Source organism: Bison bison, unplaced genomic scaffold, assembly GCF_000754665.1.
Source record: "Bison bison bison isolate TAMUID 2011002044 unplaced genomic scaffold, Bison_UMD1.0 scf7180017864531, whole genome shotgun sequence".
NCBI classification, from domain to species: domain Eukaryota; kingdom Metazoa; phylum Chordata; class Mammalia; order Artiodactyla; family Bovidae; genus Bison; species Bison bison.
This window is the reverse complement of record NW_011495081.1, coordinates 9,346,983-9,371,945: the sequence shown is the minus strand read 5'-3', so window position 1 is coordinate 9,371,945 and position 24,963 is coordinate 9,346,983. Positions and strand designations below refer to the sequence as shown.

The following is a 24,963-nucleotide window of genomic DNA, read 5'->3' as shown; positions in this document are numbered from 1 at the left end:
AGCGTGTTAATGAGAAAAGAACCATGTCACCTAACGTCACGTTGCAGAAGTGCAGAGGGGCAGCTGCAGGATAGGGCGGAAACCTCGGACCACAGTTGTCCAGATTTCCTAGGGTTCTTCACATGAAGACAAACCAAACCCAAACACCTCACCACAGCGGTCACCACTGCTCACTCTTAATGCGCATCACTTACCACAGGGCCATTAAAAAAATTCAGAAAATAAGGACCATGCCTGCTGTGAGGGCTGCCCAAGTGGCTCAGTGGTGAAGAGTCCACCTGCCAACGCAGGAGATGCAAGAGATGCAGGTACAATCCCTGTCTGAGAAAATCCCCTGGGGTAGGAAATGGCTACCCACTCCAGTACTCTTGCCTGGAAAATTCCATGGACAGAGCAGCCTGGCAGCCTACAGTCCATGGGGTCGCAAAGAGTCAGACACGACTAAGCAGCTGAGTGTGCACACACAGGCGAGCCTGCTGTGAACATCCTGGAGCAGAAGGACCTGAGGACTGCTCCCTGAGCACTGCGAGGTCCAGGAGGAGGAGCTCAGGAGGCCTCCCTTAACCCCTCTCACTGCTTTGCAATCACTTGTAATAATATACATCTTAATAATTTTCATGCCCTTTTCTCTCAAATCAGAGCAACACAGAAGAGAAACAAAATCAAAAGAGAGAAAAATAGTTTGAAAAACCTGCTTCAGCCGAGTCTACAGGGTCAAGGCTCCACCAGGCACGTACTTATCTTAAACACTGTTATTTGGTTTTTCAATTTCTTGTGGTTCTGACAATGATATTGCCGGCTTCTTCAAAGCCCAGAGAACGCGCTGTTGACGGGAGCTTCAAGCAAGCGGATTCCAACCTACGACCTTTAAAGCCTCCCCTGGGAAACCCCGCTGTGACTCACAAAGGTGTCTTTAGCTGGCCTTAAATTTTAGTAATCATACTGGTTCCAGATTGACTTGCCGAAATTCATGGGTGGGGCCGACTCTTCAGGCAACCAGCCATTCAGCTGTCAGAGAGGACGCTTCCGGGTCTAAGCCCCGCCCCCTGGGCCCAGGCAGCTTGCCTTCCGCAGTGGGCTTAGTTGGGGCCTAGGCGGGTGCTGGTCCCTTACCTGCAGGTCTCAAACCCTATGTTCCGGGCCGCCTCCATCTGGGCCATGGTGGGCAGCGTGCTATTAAAGGCCTTGCAGAGGTCGGCAGCCTCAGTCTTAGAGATGCTATAGCGACCATTCTTCTCCACGTGGAATACACCTGCATATCGGCAGGTTATATTCAGATCTGTGGGATGAAAAGGAACAGTTAGATTGTTCTGCATCCATAATTTGGAAAGGGTAAGAACTTTGTTTTAGAGCAGCCTCATTGCAAAGCCAGATAATCTTCCCTACTGGCCAGAGCCTTCCACCTTCGCTGCAGCATGTCAATGCATCGCTGCCTCATGCTTAAATCTGAGATAAGATGCAGGAAAGTACCATCACTTGTACATTCTGTCCAGGTGGTGCTAGTGATAAAGAACCCACCTGCCAACGCAGGAGACAAGAGACCTGAGTTCGATCGTTAGGTTGGGAAGATCTCCTGGAGGAGGAAACGCTAACCCACTCCAGTATTCTTGCCTGGGGAATACCATGGACAGAGGAGCCTGGCTGGCTACAGTCCATGGGACCACAGAGAGACACGACTGAGCGACTGAACACATCATTGAGAAAACTGAGGCTCAGAAAAGTGAGCTGCCCAAGGAAGTGAGGATTGCTTTCCAGAGCCTGTAGCTGCCTTCCTGAATCCCAGCTGTTCTGTTTCAGCAATATGTTTCCGAGCTGATAGCCAGGGTGGGGATGCCTGTGATTGCAGTGTCCCTGGGTACCCAGTTTCTTTGGGGTTCTGTGTGGCATCATCTTTCAAGAACCCTGAGAGGTGACTTATAGGTAAGTTATATACATATTATTCATAGGTGAAGAAACTGGAGCTGAGAAAAATGAAATGACTTCCCAGAGTCACCCAGCAATTAAGTGGCAGAGCTGGAATTCCATCTCAGGTCTGTTTAACACCAAAACCCACACTCTGATCCACTTACTCCTGTGTGCTCAGGAATCCTTTCATATCATTAGAGCAAGTCTTCACTCTGGAGGGATACGCCTAAAAACTGTGACCTAATGACAAAGAGGATCAGTGTTAATGGAACTGTAAGGACAACAACTGCTCTCTCCTTTCTGAGCAGGAAGTAGCTTCCAACCACGAGAAAACAGTGTCTGACAAAGAGCAAACCGAGATGATAAGAGAACTGTGAAACCTCTCCACAATCTTTCTCGATTCTGAACATAGTAAAAGAAGAAATGGAGCTTTGAAAAGACATAAGGCAGTATCAAGTGGTTTTCTTTTGTTTCATCAGCATGTAGGTGCTTTTAAAAAAGTGTCAGAACTAGGTGAGATGGAGCAAACGTGTTTGGGGGATTTCCTTTCTGGTCTAATGGTGTCCTTCGGAAGCCACTCACACAACGCTTGGCTGATGAGGCTAGAGGAGCACAGAGGAGGGAAACCGACAAGGCGCTTTTGAAATCCTGTTTGTTTTTACTGACATTTTCAGCTTTGGCTTCGGTTGGCCAATCTTTGCCAAGAGAAACTGTTGCGCTGAGTGACTGTCCTTCCGGAGGCTCTCTGTGTGTAGCTTATAAAAGAGAAACAAAGCCTCCCAATCAGCTTCTTGGAGGTGAGACTGTTAGGAGAGATCTCAGCAGATGCCAGGAGAGGCAGGGCGTGGCCGTCTGCACTCGGCCGGGTGGCTGCCGTCACTCCCAGGTTAAATATAAAGTCTGAGGCATGGACAGTGGCTCGGAGCTAAATGGCAGTTTCTGTGTTATTAACATGAATTTGAGTTTGCCACCTGGCATATAGAATATGCAAATGAGAAAGGAACCATTCAGACTGATACTTGTGAATTAAATCTCTCGAGTTCCAGGAGGAGCAAACAATATCCCTTGATAGACAACACACACATGCAAGTGTGAGGGTGTCTCTACGTGTGCGTGAGAATAGTGTGTGTCGTGTGTGCTTATGGTCAGCCGAGACAGGAAAGCATGGATAAAATCTAGCTTCAGCCTTCCTAGAAACGCGAAGATTAAACAGGGCGTGCAGTAGATCTCAGAAAAGAGGCTGCTGGATGAATGAAGAAATTCTATGCAATGTAAGGATTCCACAGCTTATATTCATCTTAGTCTCACACATAAAAAAGGTCCCATCCTAGCCCTGATGGCATTCAGCCATCTGGGAATTCCAAAGACGGTTCCAAAACCTTCATTTCAGGTCAAGAGTATTCACATTTCCTCCCCTCTGGGTCCCTCGTGCCTTAAAAAGGACCAAGCCTTTCAGGGTTGTGTATCTGTTAAGTCTTCAAAAAGTATGAAGACTTTCCAACACTTCCTTAACACTTACACAAGCAGAAATTATTACCCCCAAAGGGTATCAGTAATACTAACAGCAATAATAGCTGTTAACACATGTTGTGCACTTACGATGTATAGGCTAGACACTCTTCTACACATTTGACAAGTATTAACTCGTTTTATCCGTAAAACCCCACTATATGGTAGGTAATATTATTGTCCCCACTTTCCAGATACAGAAACTGAGGCATAGAGAAGGGAAGAAACATGACCAGGTTCACAGAACTCATAACGATGGAGCCAGGATTCAAACCCAGCCAGTCTGGGCACCAAGAGACCACAGGCCTAACCACCAGGCCACTACTTCTAAACCCAATTTACAAAACATTTTATGCATTCTCAACCTCCCCCATGTAGAGCCAGAAATATCCCCAAGGTTTAAGTTAGAGCAAGGCTGAGGCATGAGTAGCCATGGACCACAAATCACAGGACAGCCACCCGTGTCCATGGCAATGGCCACACTGCCAACACCTGTAGAGAGGCAGAACTCCCCAGATATCTGGGCATTGCTCTGGATAAACAGAGATCTCTGTGATTGAGGAGCTGCCGTAACTCAAGGGCCTAACGGTAAATGGCCAAATGCATCTCTCCAATAAGCCTGTCCAACTGGACATGAATCAAGAGTGCTTTCCGCTGGGCCCTCTGGTCTCCAATAAATCATGAAATAAAGGAATGATCCCATGTTCCTCCCTCTGACAGATCTGATGGGTAACACTAATGGTTGGAGGCCACTTTCAGATTCAGGGTAGCGTCTGAAGGAGGAAGAGTGTTTGTTATGACACGGTTGCCAGGAGGACAGAGGAGCCATGGGCCTGGCACCCAGGGATCTCACTGCCCATGTGAGAAGAACTCTATCAGTGGCCTGTTGGGAAGACCACAAAAAACGTGCTCACCAAGAGACCTGTGTAATCCACTCTCTGGCACCAACTCACATTGAAGCCTTGTAGTTCAACTTAGAGGAGATATACCCAAGATATACCCTGGCTTCAAGTCCTGACATTGCTACTAGCTCTGGGTTACACAGATAGATAGTTCCTTAACCTCTCTGACACTCAGCCTTTTCCTTGATGGGATGACAGTGCAATCGGGGTTTGTGGGACTGTGAAATGAGACAAAGCATGTCAAACACTCTGTATGATGTCTGGCACTTAATTAGAGCCAATGGGTGTTTTATACTCATTAGGTGGGTGATCTACTTCAGCTAAATTAATTCTCACAAAAGTGCTATGGAATAGGCACTACTGCCAAGCTCATTTTAGAGAGAAAGAAACTGAGGCACAAACAAATTAAATAATGTGTCCAAAGTCACCCAAGTGGGGGAGTCAGGGTTCCAACTCCTGTGCTATGCCACCAATTCCGCGGGGTTCTAGGTAAATTTGTTTTTGGATAAACCAAAGCTGACCCATACCACCATTAATCTTGCCTATATTTTTCACTAAGACTCACATCAAGAAAAATAGATCTTTCTGGTAAAATCACCCCAGCACATTTCAAAATCTTGCCTCAGGCCTGAGATGAGTAGCTTCTTGGTTTGCTCCAGTCGCTTCACAAGTAGAAGAAAATCGCAGCCTCTTCTGAGAGTACCACACTGTGTAATCTTTACCCAACTCGCCACTGTCTGAGGATCTCCAGACTTTCCTAGGAGGTGAGTAGCGTGGGGGAGGGGATGTCACACAGCTGACCAGTAGGGCTGAGGGACAAGAAGTTTTCACGAGCGGGTTTTCAGGGGTCTATAAACCTGTGAAATTACTTATATGCAAGATTCTGTGTGTATGTACGTATCTATGTTGCAAGCGTGTACACGTGTATAGGTGTTTCGCTGGGTTTCCATTAGCTTCTCAAAGATGTCTATGACAGAAACAGGTAAAGAATTGTAAGAAATTATTATCTTTCAAGTGAAAGTGTTAGTCACTCAGTTGTGACTTTACGACTCCATGGACTATAGCCCACCAAGCTTCTCTTTCCATGGGATTCTCCAGGCAAGAATACTGGAGTGGGTTGCCATGCCCTCTTCCAGGGGCTCTTCCTTTAAGGTTTCTTCATTAATTAGAAATTCCAGGATTCTAAAATTCTGGAACTTCCTTGTGGGCTTCCTGAGAGCAGTGACTGCATCTCTCCCCAGGGTCTCTCCCCAGGACCCTGTGCAGGACCACAGAGGTAGGCACACGTGGAACAAGTGAAGGAGGGAAGGAAATGCTCCCCACTCCCCCCAGGACAAACAGACTGTGTGAGGTACAAACAAAACACGTCTCAGGTCTGCTCCCCGCATCGTGTCTAAGAGAATCAGCAGCTGGCCCTGCTTGAGAATTCCCCAGGAGGTATTTCAAATGTCTTGAAGCATTTGCTTCTGAGAACTTATGCTGTTTTCCCCGAAAGCAAATGTTGCAGAGACCAACTTTCAGCTCTGTAACCAGTGTTGTCTGTCTGGACTTCACAGTCATCCTCTCCAAGATGAGCAAGGCCTTTCTGCATCCTGTCATAGGGCCCCTTCTGAGGCCAGATCTTCTGAGACCTCTCGAGCACACACACGGAGCACCCCACGTGCAGACCCCGGGAGACCATCTGCAGTCATGCTGTGCCCAGAGACTCAGTTCTCCGAGCCAGACTTCTCCAGATGGCCCCAAACGAATTAGTGTGTTTTCCAACAGGCGCCACCTAGATGGGCCTGGCCCCTTCCGTCATCTCCTCATTAAGGGTGAGGCAGCATTAAGGCAGAATGAGATTTTTTTTCCTGATTTGGTCCCACCAGAGTAGGCTGTGAGCCTGGGGAAGCTGGTCTTCTTGAAGACTGGGAGAAGGCCAGGTCATGCGACTGAGTGACTCGTGCACTTTCCAGGGCCATGATAATAACTGCAAACATTCATCCAGCACCTAATTGGACCCATATGAGGTTTTTAATATTTTACACCTAAAAATTCATTTAATTCTCACAGCAGGGTGGTATATGGCAGGCACTTTTATTATCCCCATTTGACACAGAAGGTAACTGATTCTTTGAGAAGACAGGAATGACCTGAGCCAGGAGCCAGCAGAATAGATTTCCGATTGGGCAGTCTGGCTGATCACACTGCAGTGTTAAGTGGCACCTCATGCATGATGCTAAGACAGATGCTAAGCTACAGGAAATCTACTTCTTCTTCATGTGGTTTTTAAGGTGCAGAGAGGTGAGAATTAAAAGAGGGCTCTGCAGAGAGGAATCTGAGCTAGTAAGCTCAAGTATTATTTTAAGATCACAGGTCTCTTGATTCTGGACCAAAAGCTTAAAAGGGTAGGGCCCTTCTCCTAAGAGCTTGGGAAGATGTCAGTGGGAAAACCTGCACTAATGGAACTTACACCCTCTCCCCGAGGCAAAGATGCCAAGGAGGTCCCTGTGTTTGCTGACTTTCCCCAACAGAAGGCTGGCTTCCTCTTTCGCACCCTACTTGTCCTCTTCCCGTCATCCCCTTGAAGATCAAAGACTCCAACCCCAGCTGCAGCCTCAGGCCTCTTCTGCCCTTTACAGTCTGAGGACTCTGGCGCAGGTCAGGCAGGGCAGAATGAAGACAGGTTGGCCGAGGACTGGGATGCCAGACCACAGGCTGTCCCTGTGACATTTTGAGATATCTGATGACCAGCCTACAAATTTCAACAGACCAGGCCATTCCAGCTGGGGCATGACACTCCATTCACTCCATCAAACTCCTGGAGTCAATCACATGCAAGTCAAAAGCACCTGTGGGTTCTCCACATTTTCACCTTTCTACTATTTATCATGAGTTAGCCAGGATCCTCTTTCTATCTTCTGATTTGCTGAGCTCACGTCTGGAAAAGGTTATGCAACTCACAAATCTAGTCGAACTGATTCTGATCAGAACTAGGAAGAGAAAAGGTCAATTAAAAAAAAAAAAAAGCTTTATTGCTAATTGGATCACCTGTGTTTAAAGCCAGGCGGGATAATAGGGAGCAGCTAACCACATTCTCATGAGACACAAGAGGAAACAAAAATCCACAATGACTGAGCATGGTCCCCCTAGCCAGTTGTGTGAGAAGCAGGCCCTCCGGGGTCCATAATTGCTAGATTCTGGATCCCCTGTCCAGTGCTCTGACTACTGAACTTGCTTTTATAAGAGGCCTGAGCAAGCCGTTCCAATAAAGGCCACAGTCCACAGTGTCAATGGGACACGAAGAAACCATTCTGTTCTTCACTGTGATTGTTTAATGTCTTCAAAGCCCAGAAGTTTCCATCTAGGAGTCTTCCTGGCAATTACAGCCCCTGCTGCCACCCAGGTCTGCCAGTCCAGAAGGCTGGCAGCATTCCTGCTGCCCCACATCTCTTGCCCCCATCCCCTGATGCCCATGTGATGGGCGCCTGATGAAAGGGTCTATTGTTCAGCATCCCCTTCTGAACCAGGCCAAAATCACGCTCAGTGGCCGAATCGCCTTTGGCTGCCCCGGGCAGACCATGAGTCTTGAGTGACTCAGTCTCTCCCGGAATTGCCCTGGAGGTGGGTGAGGATTTAATGAGCAGAGAAAATACTCATACACCATCATCCCCAGAGAATTTCCTCCAGAATGTGTCCTGGGTGGCTTTCAACTGAGCTATTCATCTCTTGGCTCTCAGAAGGGAAATGCACCCCAATTTCTTGGCACCTGACTCTATCCCCTGGCCTCTCAGCCTCTTGTCCAATGAGCCTGTCATGGCAGCCAACACTGAACCAACAAGGACCTATCACATCCGCTCTGTCAGAGGAGAGTCCAAGGGCTCTCAGCCACTACCCTGACCCTTCAGTCCAGGCCTCCAAAGGACCAACTCCATGAAGCTCTTAGCTTGTTTGTACAGAATCTAAAGAAAGAGCCCCCACCCCTGCCTCCTGGTGGAAGGATGGGAACTGGGGGAGAGGAGAGGGTGGGAAGGTCTGCTTAGGCCCCCACTCCTGATCCTGGATCCAACAGTCTTTCTGGCCAAGGAGAGTGTGTCCCAGAACTGTCACCTTGGTACCCAGTTCTGTGAGGCTCAGTGGTTTTGATGAACGAGTCTCCGGGAAGACAGCTGAGGGAGAGAAACCACAGCGTGTACCCCTACCTGTTGCCATGGCGACCAGAAATGCTCGGCTCTGGACCTAAGACCTTTATTTTCTTCTGTTTTCTTCTTTTTTGGATCATATCTGTTTAACAGGCTGACTAACACAAACCCAGGATGTGGTTAAAAACAAATGAGAAAGTATCTCGGGAGCCCACATGGGGTTTTTCCTGTTGCAAGTAGAAAAAAAAAAAAAGAGGTTCTACTTGGTTTCATGCCTATATATACTTTGGTGGCGTGGGGAGCTAGTTAAGGTTATATCACCTATCTAGTTCAGGTACAGCTCTGGCTCAGGTCTGGAGCCAGATCTTTGAGGAACTGGCTGGTTTTATTTTGAGGGGAGTACTTCATGAGGGGCTTCCCTGGTAGCTCAGCTGGTAAAGAATCTGCCTACAATGCAGGAGACCCTGGTTTGATTCCTGGGTCGGGAAGATCCCCTGGAGAAGGGCTAGGCTATCCACTCCAGGATTCTTGGGCTTCCCTGATGGCTCACACAGTAAAGAATCGCCTGCAGTACGGGAGACCTGGGTTCAATCCCTTGGGTTGGGAAGATTCCCCTGGAGAAGGGCATGTCAACCCATGCCAGTATTCTTGCCTGGAGAACCCCATGGACAGATGTGCCTGGCGGGGTTCAGTCCATGGGGTTGCAAAGAGTCAGACATGACTGAGCAGCTAAGCACAGCACAGCATACTTCATGAGAGCTGAGGTGGGCTGAGACTGTCACTCACAGATAATAGCTGCTTTTTGGGGTGGTTAGTGAGTCACCGACACACAGATGATCCGTAGGGCCCCATCTGGGTGAGGGGCGAAGGGGTTCTACCTAAATCTTGTTCATTATGAGCTGTGTGACCTTGAATAAATCACTCTCGATCTCTGGTTCACGCCTAAACTTCCTGCCTCCCAGGATGAAGGGAGGAGTTAGGAAATGCTTGAACTGGTAGGATAAAGCAGGGAGGAGCCAGATGCACACCTGGGATGATATGAACATCTCAACACTTTTCAAAAATTGAATATTGATTAAGATGCATATAGGCTCCAACCCCAGCAGAACAGGTGGATCAAAGCACAAGCAGGTGTCAGTAATATCACTATGGCGGGGTCTTTCCAGCTCCAATTACAAAGCATTTCTACATCCAAAAGCAGCCCTGTGAGGCCTATCAGGTAGGTACTATGGCCCCATTTTACAGATGAAGAAACTAAGGAGCAAGAGATTCAGAGACTCCTAAGTCTTACAGAATCCAAATAAAATCCAGACCTCAACTGATTTTCAAGATATTCTGATTTTCCCGATTATCCGTGGTTCTGCCCTTTCCATCTTGGGTGTCAGCCAGCAAAGGGGGAAGGTGGCAGCATTCAGACAGAAGGGTGGTGGTTTTCATACTTTACCTTCCCTTCTCCTCCCAATGATGTCTTAGGTAGAACCACAATATTTAAGAATGGAGGAAAGCAGAGCTGCTTCCGTGGGAGCTGGAGTGAGGATGAAGGGGCAGACCCAAGACCCTGGATCCAACAGCGGCTCATTCTTGCCCAGCCCCCACCCCACACCACCAAGGTCCTGATACCCTCCACAATGCTTTAAGAAGCTGCATGGAACACTCAGGAAACCACTGCAGTAGGGGCCCATAATAGCAATGATAACCACTGCTTGGCAAGGTGTGCTATGTGCCGGGGGCTCCAAAGCATACTAAGACGGATAGTCAGCCCCCTATGACAGCTGTGAAAGCAGAGGGTCAGAGTGCTAAGTCATTAGTACAAGGCTCTGAAGCTTGAAGGCTGGGAAATGCATTGTATAAAATGCTTTACAAGTGATCCAAGCTTAGTAATTAAAAAAAAAAAAAATGCTCTCATCAGTCTCAAGAATAAAAATGCCTTGCAATGTAAAGTTCTCCTTAAAGGTTGGCCCTGGTTCACCCTGTGGAGAGAAGATAGCTAAGTCTGCCTTTCCAAACTTAATCTACAGTGATGGGAGCTGATCAGCAAAGGACTCGAGAGGATTGCCAGATCCAGAAACTGAGGTGAAGCTGCTGCCCTCCAAGGTAGAGCCATCCAGGCTGAGGGGAACAGAAGGCCAGCACCAATTCCCACAGAGCCCAGCAGGACTGCCCAGTCTGGGGTATCTCCAACTTGGATTGGAATTCCTTGACGCTATCTCTTCCAGCATCCTTTCAAGGGATGAAGAGAAGATTCTGGAATCCATGGAGCTGCTTTTCAGTGTCAGACATTAATCTAGGTGTGGTAACAATGTCCTACCATGGGATCCTCAGAGCAGCTTTGAGAGGTCAAATCATCAACTCCGTTTTTGCAGATGAAACAAGTGAGGTTCAGAACACAACTGACTCAACATTCGACTGTGAAAGTGGCATGGTCACAAGTCAAAGGCTGGAATTATCCCTGGTCTCTGACATGAGTTAGTTCAGATGTTCACCAAAGCCACGTGCCTCTGCTTGGGGCACAAAGACTCTCACACTGGGGGCTGGAAATGCAAGGACCCTGTTGGGTGTGGTTGGGACAGGTCCTACTGCTGGACCTCTGGCTGGGCTTCTCTGCCATATTACCAAGAATGGAGCACCTACTGTGTGCTAAGTGCTTCACACTGATTGTCTCATTTAATTCCCACAACAAATGTATGATATAAGGACTATTATTGATCAGACCTTATTACAGATACGAAAACTACAGTTTAGAGAGGTTAAGAAACTTGTTCTTTTCCTATTCATTTATTTGTATAATTAAATGTAAGTTGCCTCTATAAGTTAATTATGTCAAATTAAACATTTAATTAATTGGCACTTTAATATTTAATTGTTGACATTTTACCTGTTTTTCTTATTTTTGAATTTTGGTACTTGGAATACAGACTCTTATGATATCCAAAAAGAAGAAAATAATTTGTCCAAGTTTGCACTGTTAAGGGGTCAGGCAGCCTGGCACCTTTACATGGATTGAGATAGAACAAGAACCAGGCCTTTAGGTCGCCCCTTTTCTCTTCAAACAACAGTAGTGAACTGATGCAGCAACAAAAGCATGTATTTATAACAACAAGTATCAAAGTGACCAAGGAGAATTCTAGATTTCCACCGATTTTGAATTAGGAGGGCTTGGAAATCATCAGGTCGTGTTTTTGTGACTCAGTCATTCTCTCTTCTCATAGATTATGTTTCTCTCTCTCTCTCCTTCTATCAGATGCTAAAGTGAAGAGCGGTGTGTACACACCCATGTGAATCACAGTCTCCTTTGCAGTTCAAGAACCTGACCATTATTCATTCTCCAGATGCTTTTGGAATATTACTCAGCCATAAAAAGGAACAAAATTGAGTCCTTTGTAGAGATGTGGATGGACCTGGAATCTGTCATATAGAGTGAAGTAAGTCAGAAAGATAAAAACAAATATCATATATTAATATATGTATGTGGAATCTAGAAAGACATGGTACCAATGAATCTATTTGCAAGGCAGGAATAGAGACGCAGACATACAGGACGGATATATGGACACAGAGAAGGGAAGAGAAGGATGAACTGAGAGATTAGAATCGACATATATACACTGCTGCTGCTGCTGCTGAGTCGCTTCAGTCGTGTCTGACTCTGTGTGACCCCAGAGATGGCAGCCCACCAGGCTCCTCCATCCATGGGATTTTCCAGGCAAGAGTACTGGAGTGGGCTGCCATTGCCTTCTCCGCATATATACACTACCATGTGTAAAATAGATAGCTGTTGGGAAGCTTCTGTGTAACACAAGGAGCTCAGCTCTGTGCTCTGTGATGACCTAGATGGTTGGGATTGGCAGGGGGAGGGCAGAGGGAAGTCCAAGAGGGAGGGAATATATGTATACACGTAACTAATTCACTTAGTTGTACAACAGAAACTAACACAACATTGTAAAGAAATTACACTCCTATCAAAAAAAAGTTCGGGAAAAAGAATTTACAAAAAAAAAAAAGATTAATACAAATGTTTCAAACCCTACAAAGGGAGACGCTGGATCATGGGGATATTTTTAAAAATCTGGGCCAGGAGGTTTCTAGGATCAGTACAGTTCCAATTGCCCTGTGAGCTAAGAGCTTGTAATTCACACCTCTTCCTGAGCTTTCAATCTCTGAAATCTCATCTGTAACCACAGATGCCAGATTGCAAATGCCAGGCTCCAGAGAACTCATTCCTGACAAGCTTTTAAATCCGACTCAAGCCACAGAGTTTGGACCAAAATCTTTACCATTTCATGCGTCGCCGGAGTGGGCCAAACATAACTTCCTGCTCTTAAGGAACATGGCCACACAAAAAAGCCAGGAGGCTTGGAAATAGAGAAGGTTACAAATGACCCTTCTGCCAAGCTGTCAAAGAAAATGAGATCTGGATTTTCCTTCAAATAAATGGTCACTGGACACGGAAAGAGACCACACCTGGGTGAAGGCCTAAACTCTTTTCACCATGGACATCTGAGGGGCATCCTAGAAGCTCTAGGATGAGGATGACAAGAACTCTTCCTATGAAATCTGTGCCTCTCAGCTCACTATTGGTCTCCCTAGGGCATGGTGCAAGGCATACATTCAAAGCCCCTTCTAGAAGATACGACCCTGGCAGCTGAGGACAGACAAGGTCCCTACCCTAAAAGAGCTTACGCACTAGTGTGGGGAAACAAGACAGTCATACAGGGAAATGCTGAGAATATAAATAAGGCAGTGTGGGGTGGTGATAGTACTACACAAAAATAAAAGATAAACAGGCTGCCTCTTCTGGCAGTCTGTGTGGTCTGAGGCCCACTCTTTTACGAAGCTGTTGGGTATATTTTCCTTATTTATTATGGGGCTCTTGGTGAGATCAGATACCTGACAAAAGAAAATACCTACACACAAACAGAGAGATTAAATCATATTTGGAATTCATCTTTGCCTTCCAGGGTCCATGACGAGATGTCCCTAGAATGCGGGCTTAGGATAAACATGGGAGACTTGGAAGGCAAAGGCCATGGCAACTGAATGAGCTCGCTTCGGTGTCCACTTCAGCCATAAGCTGGGTACAGAGTTGATGGAAGTGGGCTGCAGACACCCATTCTGGGTCTTTGCCTGAAACTGAAGGAGGCAAATCAGCATGACAGAGCAGCCCATCAGACTGCAACTGTGCTAAGTCCACTCACCAGCCCTGAAGGCTTTCAAGAATCTCCCAGCATCTTCAGCCTCTCGGAGTTTACAGTTACTAAGGTGATGGAGCAATCACCCCCATGGTGTTTGTAAGATGGTACAGCAGCCAAGCTCATAGTCTTTCACATTAGAGAGACTTGAGTCAAAAGCCCAGCTTGGGGTCCTGTGGAATGTTGGGCACACCGTGTTTTCTTAACCTCTCAGCCTCATTTCTTCCTTAGTAACGTGTTTTCTTAACCTCTCAGCCTCATTTCTTCCTTAGTAAAGAAAAGGCAGTAACTCCCTCATGGGTGCTTTTAAGTGTAAACGAAGACGTGCGCTCGAAACAGGTGGCAAAGTACCTGATGCTTAATAAGGTGGCTGGGATTTGATTAATATTAGACAGTCATCTCAAGGATTAAAGCGTATTTAAGGCTAAGAGCCTCATGCTCTGACAATTCTTGATAAACTGGCCAGCCATTCACTGTATCATCGGTAACAGCCACTCAAAACTCCCAGTTAGGAGTCAGGAGCTTAATTACTCAGATATACAAGCCCCCACTCTATACAGAATGTGCAACTGACAGATAGGAAGGAAAGGAAGAAGGAAGAGGGAAAAACAGAAAGGAAGGAAGAAATCGTCAGATAGATGAATGGATAGATGGATAGACAGACGCTATTTATAAAACACTATTCTTGGAAGAAGTCTGCCTCAAGTGATACTAACCCATAGAATCAAAATGGGTTCCATTAGGACCATTCCTTGTTCATCTTTGTATCTGCGATGTCTGATTCATAGTATGGTGGCCCAATAGATGTTTCTTTAGTTTTGTGGGAAATACATTAGAGTCCAGTGACCTGGGATCTGGAGTGTGACTTCTTACTAATAAGCCATCAGTACTCATCAGTAAGGCTTCAGTTTCTTTATCAGCCCCAGGAAGAAGTTGGTTTTGGTAGTCTCTAGGTCCTTTGGCCAACCTAATGCTCTGCCTGTAGAAGGACAAGTCTATGTTTCTTTTAAACTTGTTCTCCAAACCCGAGTGGCTCCCTCTTGCCTGCAGGGTTGTGGTATTTCCCTCTGGAATCAAGGCGGCGGTGGTGTGATGGCTGCGTCAAGCAGGCTGGAGCGGCCAACAAAAAGAAATAATAGACAAAACAAGAGTGTTACCAGCATCCTGCTCTCCGATTACACCAACTAAACGCCTTCCGGCCCACAGAGACTAGAACCTGCCCCATTGAAGTCAGAGGGAGAGAATGGTTTCAATTAAGAGAAGCACAGCAGGATCGCGGATTCCCTTAGAGAGACTGCTCCTAACTTATTACAAACAGCCCCAGTGCTCCCTGTAGCAAATTTCAGCACCGCGGGCCAACTCAGACCATTCTTCAGTTGTGAGACAATCCTCCAGTGAGATGCTTTTGAGCAGATCCCACCTGCACCCCTGGAAGTCGAGACGCCCACTCTTGATTGACTCCCTGATCTCTGGTGGTCTCACAGGTCCCGCTGCCAGTGCAGAGAGCGAAGAGGGAGGTTCGCTCCACCTGTTTTCCCAAAGATGACTCTCAGTAGTACTAAATTGTTTCAAGACCATTCATTTTCAAGGAGCCAGAAAAACCCAGATTCTCAGGAAAAGGAGATGCCTTGAAGCTTTAAGGCCTCCGGTTCTGGAGATGGGGAGGATAGGATGGGCCCCATAAGACTGAGTGGGAACGTTGGTGTGGTATTAGAAGGAGAAGATGGAATTCCAGCCCCACCACATGAGAGCAGAGACTTCTTGGGCAAGTTACTTCATCTTTATGAGTCTCAGTTTCTCAGCCTATAAAATGGCTCTGAGGAAATGCAGTCATTCATTTTACTGAATGGATATTTGCTGCAAACCTCAAAGAGAGGTTTATGGGACTTAGATAATAAACTCACGGGAAAGCATCAGCGTTGAGTTTGGTTCATAACAAGTGTTCAGTAAATGTCAATCTTTTTCCTTCTCCCACAGGAAGATTAAAAAAAAAAAACATCTTGCATGACCAGCCCCAGCTCTCCCAGATGTCAAGGGGACCCCTGGGTTCTGATTTATAACGTATTAACACTACGAACAACTGTTTGTGTTTTGATAGTCTTGTTTCAGCCCAAACAGCAGTCTGCAACCACACTCTTAAGAAACTAAAAGCAAAATGAGAACGTGACACAAAGCCGTACACTCCTATTAAAAGAGGCAAAGTTTTAGTCACTTCGGAGGCGCGGCTGGGAGGGGCCGGATCTTCCTTTCTTTAGAGGCGAACAGAACTAAGCAGTTAAAGGTAATTAAAGTATTTGGGGGAGATAAGAGGATTGAACAGCCCGATATGATTGAGGGGTGGGCACTTCATGTATTCAAAAGCTGGTCAGCCAGCCCCAGCCCCTCCACAACCAGGAAATTCCAAGCCTGGGCTTCTAGGGGAAGAAGTGGACCCTGAGGAACTTTAAAATTTCCAGAATGAGAAGGAGGCTACTGCATTAAATTGCCCCTAAGGGTCTTTCTACACTCTGAGACCAGGAAATAGCACTGTAAAGGAGCGCTTCTCCCCAAGAAGGAGGGAAATACCATCTCCTCCTCCAGTCTCATGCCAACTGTCAGCACTGAAGGCAGGAAGAGGCAGATCCTGCTGAGACAAGCAGCCCTGGAGACTGCCTGTCATCAAGCAAGTAAAGACAGGCCTGGAGCGCGTCGGCTGACTCGCTTTCACCAGCTTCTGCAATAGCCAAGCTTCCCAGAACATCCCCGGCTGCTGTGTCTGCCTGGCAACAGTTGTTCCAGTAAGCACGTGGGTGTCAGCACTTTGGTGTCCCCTCCCCACCAAATTAAATGAGATCTTATTGACTAATATTTGCCCAGAAATGGAATGAACATCTTCCAAAGGCAGCTGGAAGCATTTCTCAAGTGCAGCAGGAACAAATTTGGGCTGAATGAGGAAGGGAGAGGTTCCGGGTCTAATACTACACTGATGACACTGAGGATGCTTGCTCCCTGTCAGTTATTCCACACACGATCTGGTAGTCCTTACACAATCCTGCACCTAGGTATTATTACTCTGCCTTAAAGATAAGAAAACTGAGCTTCAGAGTGTTGTCAATTGCCACATAATTGATGAGGGGCAGGACTCGAACCCAGGCTTCCGGGTGGCTCAGGGGTCAAGATTCTGCCTGCTATGCAGGAGCCACAGGAGATGCAGGTTTGATCCTGGGTTGGGAAGATCCCCTGGAAGAGGGCACGGCAACCCACTCCAGTATTCTTGCCTGGAGAACCCCTTGGACAGAGAAGACTAGTGGGCTACAGTCCATAGGATTGCAAAGAGTTGGACACGACTAACGCGACTCGGCATGCATGCAGGACTCAAACCCAGATTGAACTCCAGGACCCACAGTGCTTTCTGAGAGTGGGATACCAGACTCAGATCCCACTCATGAATCCCTGACCTCGGTGCTTAGCCCAGAGGCTGAGCTGACAGTCAGTCCTACTAACTACAAGGATGACGAGTAAACATTCTCTAATGTAGCCTTTAGAAGAAGACAGAGAACCTGACTTTGAGAGACTATTTTCTGATGGCCTATTTGAAGAGATGCCTGTTTCTAAATGTCTTCGATAGAGTCTGGGAAGCTCATCTGGAGAAGAAACCGGAAGAGTTTTCCAAAGGTTTTAACAATGCACACAATGCAGAATACAGAAGTAGATGTTGACTTTAGCTTTCCGGGCAATACAAATAACAGGAAGCTCAAACAGATAATAGGATACCTTTCCTCTACCCTGAGAAACAGTCTTTAAGGAAGGCTGGAGATTATCTGATGATGCTTTTATGTAAGGAAACAGAGCTGCCCCCCAAACAAGTTTCAAAAGAGAGCCATGGGGAGCCCCACCCTCTGTCCCCAGTAAGAAGAATCTAGAATAGCCAAGGCTTGCCTCCCCAAACCTTCCTCCATCTCTTCTCTCCCTCAGCAGAACATGTTTCCTCCTCGTCTTTCACAGCCATCCTGAACATTGCACATATTCAGCCTCTGTTTGGTGCCTTTGCAGAAAACCATGCAAGAGACTATATCTAGGTGATGACAGCCAAGAGGAATGGCAGTTGGGGTGATGCACAGTCACAGAGAGGGGGGAGAAAAGATGTGGTCTGTTTGCTGACCCTCATTTGCTTTCTAAGCAAGTTTGTCTCTTACTCCAATAAATAGATAGATGATACATACATGGATAGATAGGTACATACACCAACAGATACAGATGATAGACATATATGATAGATACATGGATGGATGAACGGACAGATACATAATAGATACATGGATACATACATATGTACAGTTTTTTTTTTTTTAACTGAATTTGGACATCACAGACTGAATCCACCAGGGTAAGCCACAATCACACAAATCCAACCAAACAATAAAGTGGATATAGGCCTTCAGAAAAGAGAAGACCAATTCCAAGTCTATTCATTCAACAAGGTTTTATCCAGTGCCCCCATGGGCACTGTGCTAGGCACTGAGAGACCAGGGCATTGAAAAAGGTCAGCAAGGCCATTGCCCCGACATAGACTATAGTCCAGGGAAGAAGACAAACACTCAACAAAGCAACAACACAGCACAATAAATGTTGTAATAGAAGTGCAGGGTGCTGAACCCTTGCCCTTTAAAGGGAAGCCTTTCCTCCCAAGGCCTCTGCTGTCCCCAAGAGATGCCTTCCTGAGGCACTGTCATTTCAGCTGAGAACTGAAGGACAGACAGGGAACTAGCGGGCCAGGGTCAGCAGGCCTCAAAGTCAGGAAATTCACCTCATAATAAAGCGTAAATCATTTCAGTTTGATAGAATCCATTTCCTCTCGCTCTTTCATCACTAGATTTTGAGAAGCAAGGCCCCCTTCCTGTGTCAGAAACCATCACATTCTTGAGGTCCACGTTAAACATCCCCTGGGTTTCTCTTCCCTGGATTCAGTCCTTATAAATCCTTTAATGATACTTAAGTGATAAAAAGGAATGGAAAAAAAATTTTTTAATTCTGAGTTTCCCTCCATGCTGTTAGATTCATGAGCACACTGCATGAAGGCAGGACACTGGCCCAGAAAACCCACCTGTCCATCTTTGGACTAATCAAAATGTTAAGATGTTGGGCCCTTGAGCTTTGGACTCAGAGAAACTATTAATATTTGGAAAGAGTTTTTCTGCTTATGAAAGAGCAATTATTCATACAAAATTCAATAGTTAATTTAGTTTCCCTGAAGCAAGTCTGATCCATGGGGAGTCAACACGGCGTGGTTGCAGGAACATCAACTCTGAGAGTGGAGAAGTTAGGCTGCAAATCCTGAATCTGCATTAATTCTGTGATCCTGGGAAAGTCATTAAATGCCTCTCCTCTACAGGAGTGTAATGATGCTAACCGGGAAGTTGATGTGAGTGCTGGATTAGATAATGGAGCTGAACACGCGTCACACACATTAAAACACTCCAGGAGTGTAGTTTTTGAAAAGGGAAGCCGGCCTTCTCCCTTGGGGGTCATCATCTCATAATTTACAGGAAGAGATGCTCTTCCAAGGTCGCAGTAATTCTTTTTAAATGGATCACTACAGACCCATGGTCCTCAGCAAAGTGCAGCTTCAGCAGCGCTGAGATGAGCTGCAATGATGAGTTTCTAATAGTAAAGTGCTCAAGTGTGCAAAAGATGGACTATTTCTTGCAAATTAAAACAGATTTAAGGTTATTCCCTGATATGCTTTTATTGGAGAGAGAAAAAGATAAAGTTATAGCTATCATGATTGAGTATAAACCCAGACCATCCAAGCCTCCAACTGCAGTGTGTCCCCCATGTGAACTCTTGTCAGTGAGGTGTGTCTTCCCGGGAGAAGCATGAGGGTGTGACTTAGAAAACACAAGAACTTGCCTTTTTTCTTTTGCCTACATAGAATTGCAAATCAAACTCTACCAGCTGTGTCGACTCCCTTAGAGCCTTATTGATTATAAGAGACATTGTTACCATGCAATAAAATTCTTCTAATTGAAGAGGAGGCCACCAACTCCTAACTCATTTGGGTGGATCATGACTGGTCTAAGTCGAGCACTGTGGTCAGAGTTCTCCTTTCCAGTGATCAGGTTAGTGTGGATCTCCCGGGGAATGGCACCCCATTCTTCCAGTGAGAAGTAAAATGAAGTCGCTCAGTCATGTCCGACTCCTTGAGACTCCATGGACTGTAGCCCACCAGGCTCCTCCATCCATGGGATTTTCCAGGCAAGAGTACTGGAGTGGGTTGCCATTTCCTTCTCCAAGGGAAGTCAATTAAGGACTTCTGGAAAAGCCATCCTTTCATTTTTGTTTTAGAAGAGATATTTATGAATAAGTATTCCTTCTTCTGGTGGTAGACACTGCTTTTTGTTTTGTTTTTCCATAGGATGCCTGGAACTGTGAGAGTCAACTTGGGACCATGAAGGAGGCTAAACTATAAGAAGACACTCTGAGGGGCAGACTGGAAAGCTGGAAGAAAACTGATCTTTGATAACATCATTGAGCTTCTGGAATCATCCTGTTTCCATACTTCTTGCTGTGCTAGATAACAATTTATGAGGGTTGATCATTCTGTTACTTACAGTGATACCAGCTGACATGCACTGACATGGGTATACCAAGAAACATGTGACAGATAGTAATTACATGGGACTGACACATCATGGTTTGATCCATAGATGGGCTGTGGCTTTTGTTCAATCATGATAGCTATAACTCCATCCTTATCTCTCCAACCCAAGAAAGCACATCTGAACAAAAGGAAAAGGATGCCATCACCATCACTGGGAGGGGGAATAACCTGAATGTGCTCTTGTTTAGAAGACACAGCTGTTTATAACTGACCATCTGGATGGCTGGTGCCTATACTCTGCTAACTGATAAATACTATTAGCACTGTGCACGTGTGTGTGCACATGTCCGACTCTTTGCAGCCACATGGACTGTAGCCCTCCAGACTCCGCTGTCCATGGAATTTTCCAGGCAAGAATACTGGAATGGGTTGCAATTTCCTACTCCAGGGGATCTTCCTGACCTACAGATTGAACCTGCATCTCCTGCATTGTCAAGCGGATTCTTTATCACTGTGCCACCTGGGCTTTTACCTGAAAGCATTCTCAGTGATGCTTTGTGGGGGGGGGGGGTGTTTTTGTTTTTTCCTTACCACATCTATCTCACTCTCCTCCTTACCACATCTATCTCACCCTCCTGATAGAGTCCACTCTGGTCATCTCCAAGTATTTACCACCAACAAAGAGATTAAAAAAAGTGAGGCCTTTGTAGACAAATAGTTGGACATCTGAATCCTAGGGCTCTTGCCTGCTCCTCCTGCCTGGACCCAGTCAATGCGCCTGTATGGTTGCTGGAAGTCATCCTACAAACCACCCCCTGGGGACACATCAGTCAGACCCTGGCCTCAAACTCTTGCCACCAAAGTGTTCAAAACAAGACCAAGAAACTTCCAATAAAATGGACCAAATCTGACCCTAAACCAAAGCTTAATGTTCAAGATACCTATGTAAATTATGAATTTTTCTCCCATGGAAAAATGATACTTTCTGCCTCCCAGGGTTTGGGTTCCTTCATTGCCCCAACATGTGCTTCTAAAAGTTTGAGTCAACTTGCAGGTTCTCATGGTTCTCTTCCCACCACTGCCTATTGCAGGGCAGGGAGGACAAACCTATTGCTTTCAGAATTTTGAGGAATAAAACCTTGAGGTTTTGGCCCTCTTATTCATTGGACCCTATGTGAGGCAGCCAGAACAGGAGCCGCTGTGGCTAGAGTTGTGATGAGGAGCTCTGACCTCACCTACCAAAATGTCCCCTGGACTTGAGAGCTGGTGGGACTGAGGAGTCCAACACGTGGCCCCACCCCCACGCCCCCACATGGAGCTGCAGGGATCCTGCAAACACACTCACTGCTATTCATTGAGAAGTCTTCTCTGATGCTCTCAATCAGGCGCAGTCTCCCTGTTACATGCTCTCACAAGCTCCTGTACTTTTCCTTCTGAGCTCTGACCACAAGTGTAATTAAACAAGGGTGTAATGAGTTGTTTACAGCGTCTTCCCAGCTTGAGCATAAGTCCCATCACAGCAGAAACTGTGCCTCTCTTGTTTAAGATTGTATTCCTAGTGCCTGGCAGAGTGCCTGGCATATATTGGTATTCAGTAAATGCATGTTGAGTAAACAAATGCACCGTTTGAAAACCACTGACTGCTCAGAGAGGCTAGGTAAGAGCCAGGCCAGGCGATGCTGGGCCTTCTGATTTCCAAAGGCTCATTGAGTCATAAAGGATCAAAACAAACACCAAGTATGCGTGCACAAGGTGCTACATAGGAAACCAGATCTGAGAGCAGTGAGGGCCCAGCAGAGTATAAACACCTGCCCTATTTCCCACTGTGTCACACACGCACACACAAAACCCAAGCCCAGGCCTATTTTCTCTTCCTCTCTGTCCCTCCAAATCTTCCGGCCCTGGTCAGCCACGTGTCCTCCTGTTTAGTGCCCTCTCCTATCATCTCAAAGGATGAAATGGAAAGGGTACTGGATGGAGGGTCAGAAACCAGAGTTTTGACTCCAACTGGCTGTGTGACCTTGGGCAAGTCATGTGCAGTCTTCGAGATGGCCTTCCCATAGTCATCCAAAAGAAAGAGGTGGACTCTATCTTCCAGCACCTTTCCCCATCCCGACATACCATCATCATTGGCTTTGTGTCACCAGATCCTGAAAACTTCTCACTTAGGGCCCTTTCTCCGCTTTTCTGTCTTTGGATCCATAATTCAGTGCTGCTATAGGATGCAGCTCAGCCTTGCACCTTCTAAGCCCTAGCAAAGACTCTGAAAACCCTCCCTCATTTGCCTCCAGCACTTTTATTGAGTCACTGCAGTAGGGGTATTGTGACACAACTTGGCAGGGCACCACCATCCCCTGCAGGCTGGCTGTGTCTGCCCGCCTCCGGAAACGGCAGGATCAAGAACTTGAGCACATACCAAGGGCCCTAGATAAGCGCTGCCCTGGAGAGGAGGGCAGCACGTAGGAGAGCATTCCGAAGACTACAATTTCAATGACTGGGGTCAACCAGCAACAGGAGACAGAGATAAAGGTGAAAGTGACTTCAGGTAATCACAGAACCTTGTAGTTTCTACTCTAACATCACAAGTTTCTGCCTACCAGCACGAAACACTTTTACACCTGCAGGTAAAGGTGGAGAGGTCTAGGAGAGGCAGATGGATTATTACCCCCACGCCATTTCACACAGCGTACTGAAACATTAGACAGATAAAGCCAGCAGCCCAGGGTCACACAATTAGGCTTTGACACGGTGGGAATTAGAGCAGTGTCCTAATCTCACCCAGGGGCTATTTCCAATAGACTCCTGATGGAGCCTTTGTTTATCCCCTGGTTCTACCTTATCTTAGCTACCCAGACAGTGAGCTTGCTTTTTTCTCTTGGGGATGAACAGGGGAAAACTGGAGCCGCTCAGAGTGGGCTGACCAGCCAGAGTTCAGAATCCAGCCTTCTCGACTTGGATGCTCCAGCGGGGCCAGCCTATGGAATGTTACTACTGTTTGTATCTGGGAGGCAAGGAAGAGCCCCCCGTGGCAGCTGAGAATGCAGAGGCTCCAGGGCTGATAAAAGTTGTAATTAACATGCACATATACCCCTTTCATCTTCAAAGGCTTTAACTAACATGAGTTAGCTATGCCTCCTATCATCCCCATGGCTGAGGAATCATTTTCGTCTTCTCAGTTTACAAATGAAGAAGTTGATGCGAGAAGCTACTCTTGGCCACAAGGTCTGAGCCTTGTTCAGGGGAGATTCCTGGCTCCAAGCACCTTACTTCACTAGGGTTGATGGGAAAACAGAATGTGAATGAATCAGGAGAGAAGGCTCAGGGGACCAAACTCCTCTGGGAAAGGGGCTGCATTTATACCATTCTGGAAGGAGACTGAGTCTATGGTATGGCTATTTAACCAGATTAAGTGGGCTAAACTCCCAGCGTTACACACACTATCAGAAAGGTACATCAGAAAAGCCTGCTGCTCTACTGTGGTGATGTCTGTGTGATACAGGAGGGTCAAATCCTCCATACTGCGCCCATAACAGACATCATTAATTGACCACAGCAGTCTCTGTGGACTTCCAGATGGCACTAGTGGTACAGAACCCAGTGTCAATGCAGGAGACATAAGAGACGTGGGTTCGATCTCTGTGCCGGGAAGGTAGAGTCTGCCTGCAATGCAGGAGACCCAGGTTTGATCCCTGGGTCAGGAAGATCCCCTGAAGAAGGAAATGGCAACCCACTCCAGGATTCTTGCTGAGGAAATCCCATGGACAGAGGAGCCTGGCAGGCTACAGTCCATGGGGTCGCAAGAGTCGGGCCTGACTTAGCGACTAAACCACCACCACCAATATTCTTGCCTGGAAAATTCCATGGAGAGAGGAGCCTGGTGGGCTGCAGTCCATAAATTCCATGGTCAGAGGAGCCTGGTGGACTGCAGTCCATAGGGTTGCAAAGAGAGTCAGACATGAATGAAGCGACTTAGCACACACGCATGCAATCTTTGTGGCTGAGCCAAGCTCTGACTTCTTAGCACAGCCTCTCAGGCAGCCTTGAGTAGTCAATGGGAAACGATACAGGAGCTGAAATCTGTTTGCTATTGCTGCCCTGCTGTAGAGCCTGTTTGCGATTCTCTTTAATTGCCAGAAGTTGCCAAAGTTAGCTCCAACATTGGAGCTAACCTTTTTCTGAACTCTGTCTAGCACTGTCTAAAGAGGGTGTCATGAGAACTTCTAAGTCTCTGGAATGGAATCTCATAGATGGTGCCACTTGATCACTTGGAATCTCTCCAACCTCATCCTTCACTGTTCTTCAACATGGTGTCTCTTAATTAAAGGGCATGGAGCCCCTTACTGACCCCAATCAAGTCATACTTATTTCCCCAACTTTAAACTTTCAGTTCATTCTTTATGCTTTCCTGAGTCGCTCTCCTTTCTCTGTTCATCTTACTCACACTCAATTCATCCTAAAATTTTACTGCTTCCGTGAAACCATCCTACACAATTGCCAACACAGAAACGTCTGCTCTCTTACATACTTTCTTCACTTGTTTAGTTCTTCTTTCACCAAACAGTAAATTCTCTGAGGACAGAAACTAGATCTACTTCCCTCACTTCTTTCCACAAAGACAATCACATAATAGTTTTTCGTGCATTTCTTGAATCAGTGGGTTTATCCCCATTTTACACCCAGAGAAACAGAGGCAACTAATAAAGAACCTTGCCCACAGTCATCCTGTAACTAAAATGGAAAAATGCCGAGCCTCCGCT

General features: G+C 46.5%; 1 protein-coding gene across 9 annotated transcripts in view; it reads right to left on the bottom strand.

The window, feature by feature from the left end:
- Positions 1 to 24,963, bottom strand: part of CD44 (CD44 molecule (Indian blood group)) — an 88,688-nt gene that overhangs the window by 51,572 nt on the left and 12,153 nt on the right. For all 9 annotated transcript variants that reach the window (XM_010831846.1, XM_010831847.1, XM_010831849.1 and 6 more), the window contains exon 2: positions 1,114 to 1,279. In XM_010831846.1, the coding sequence (XP_010830148.1) occupies positions 1,114 to 1,279 (166 nt within the window). The remainder of the gene's footprint in view (positions 1 to 1,113; positions 1,280 to 24,963) is intronic.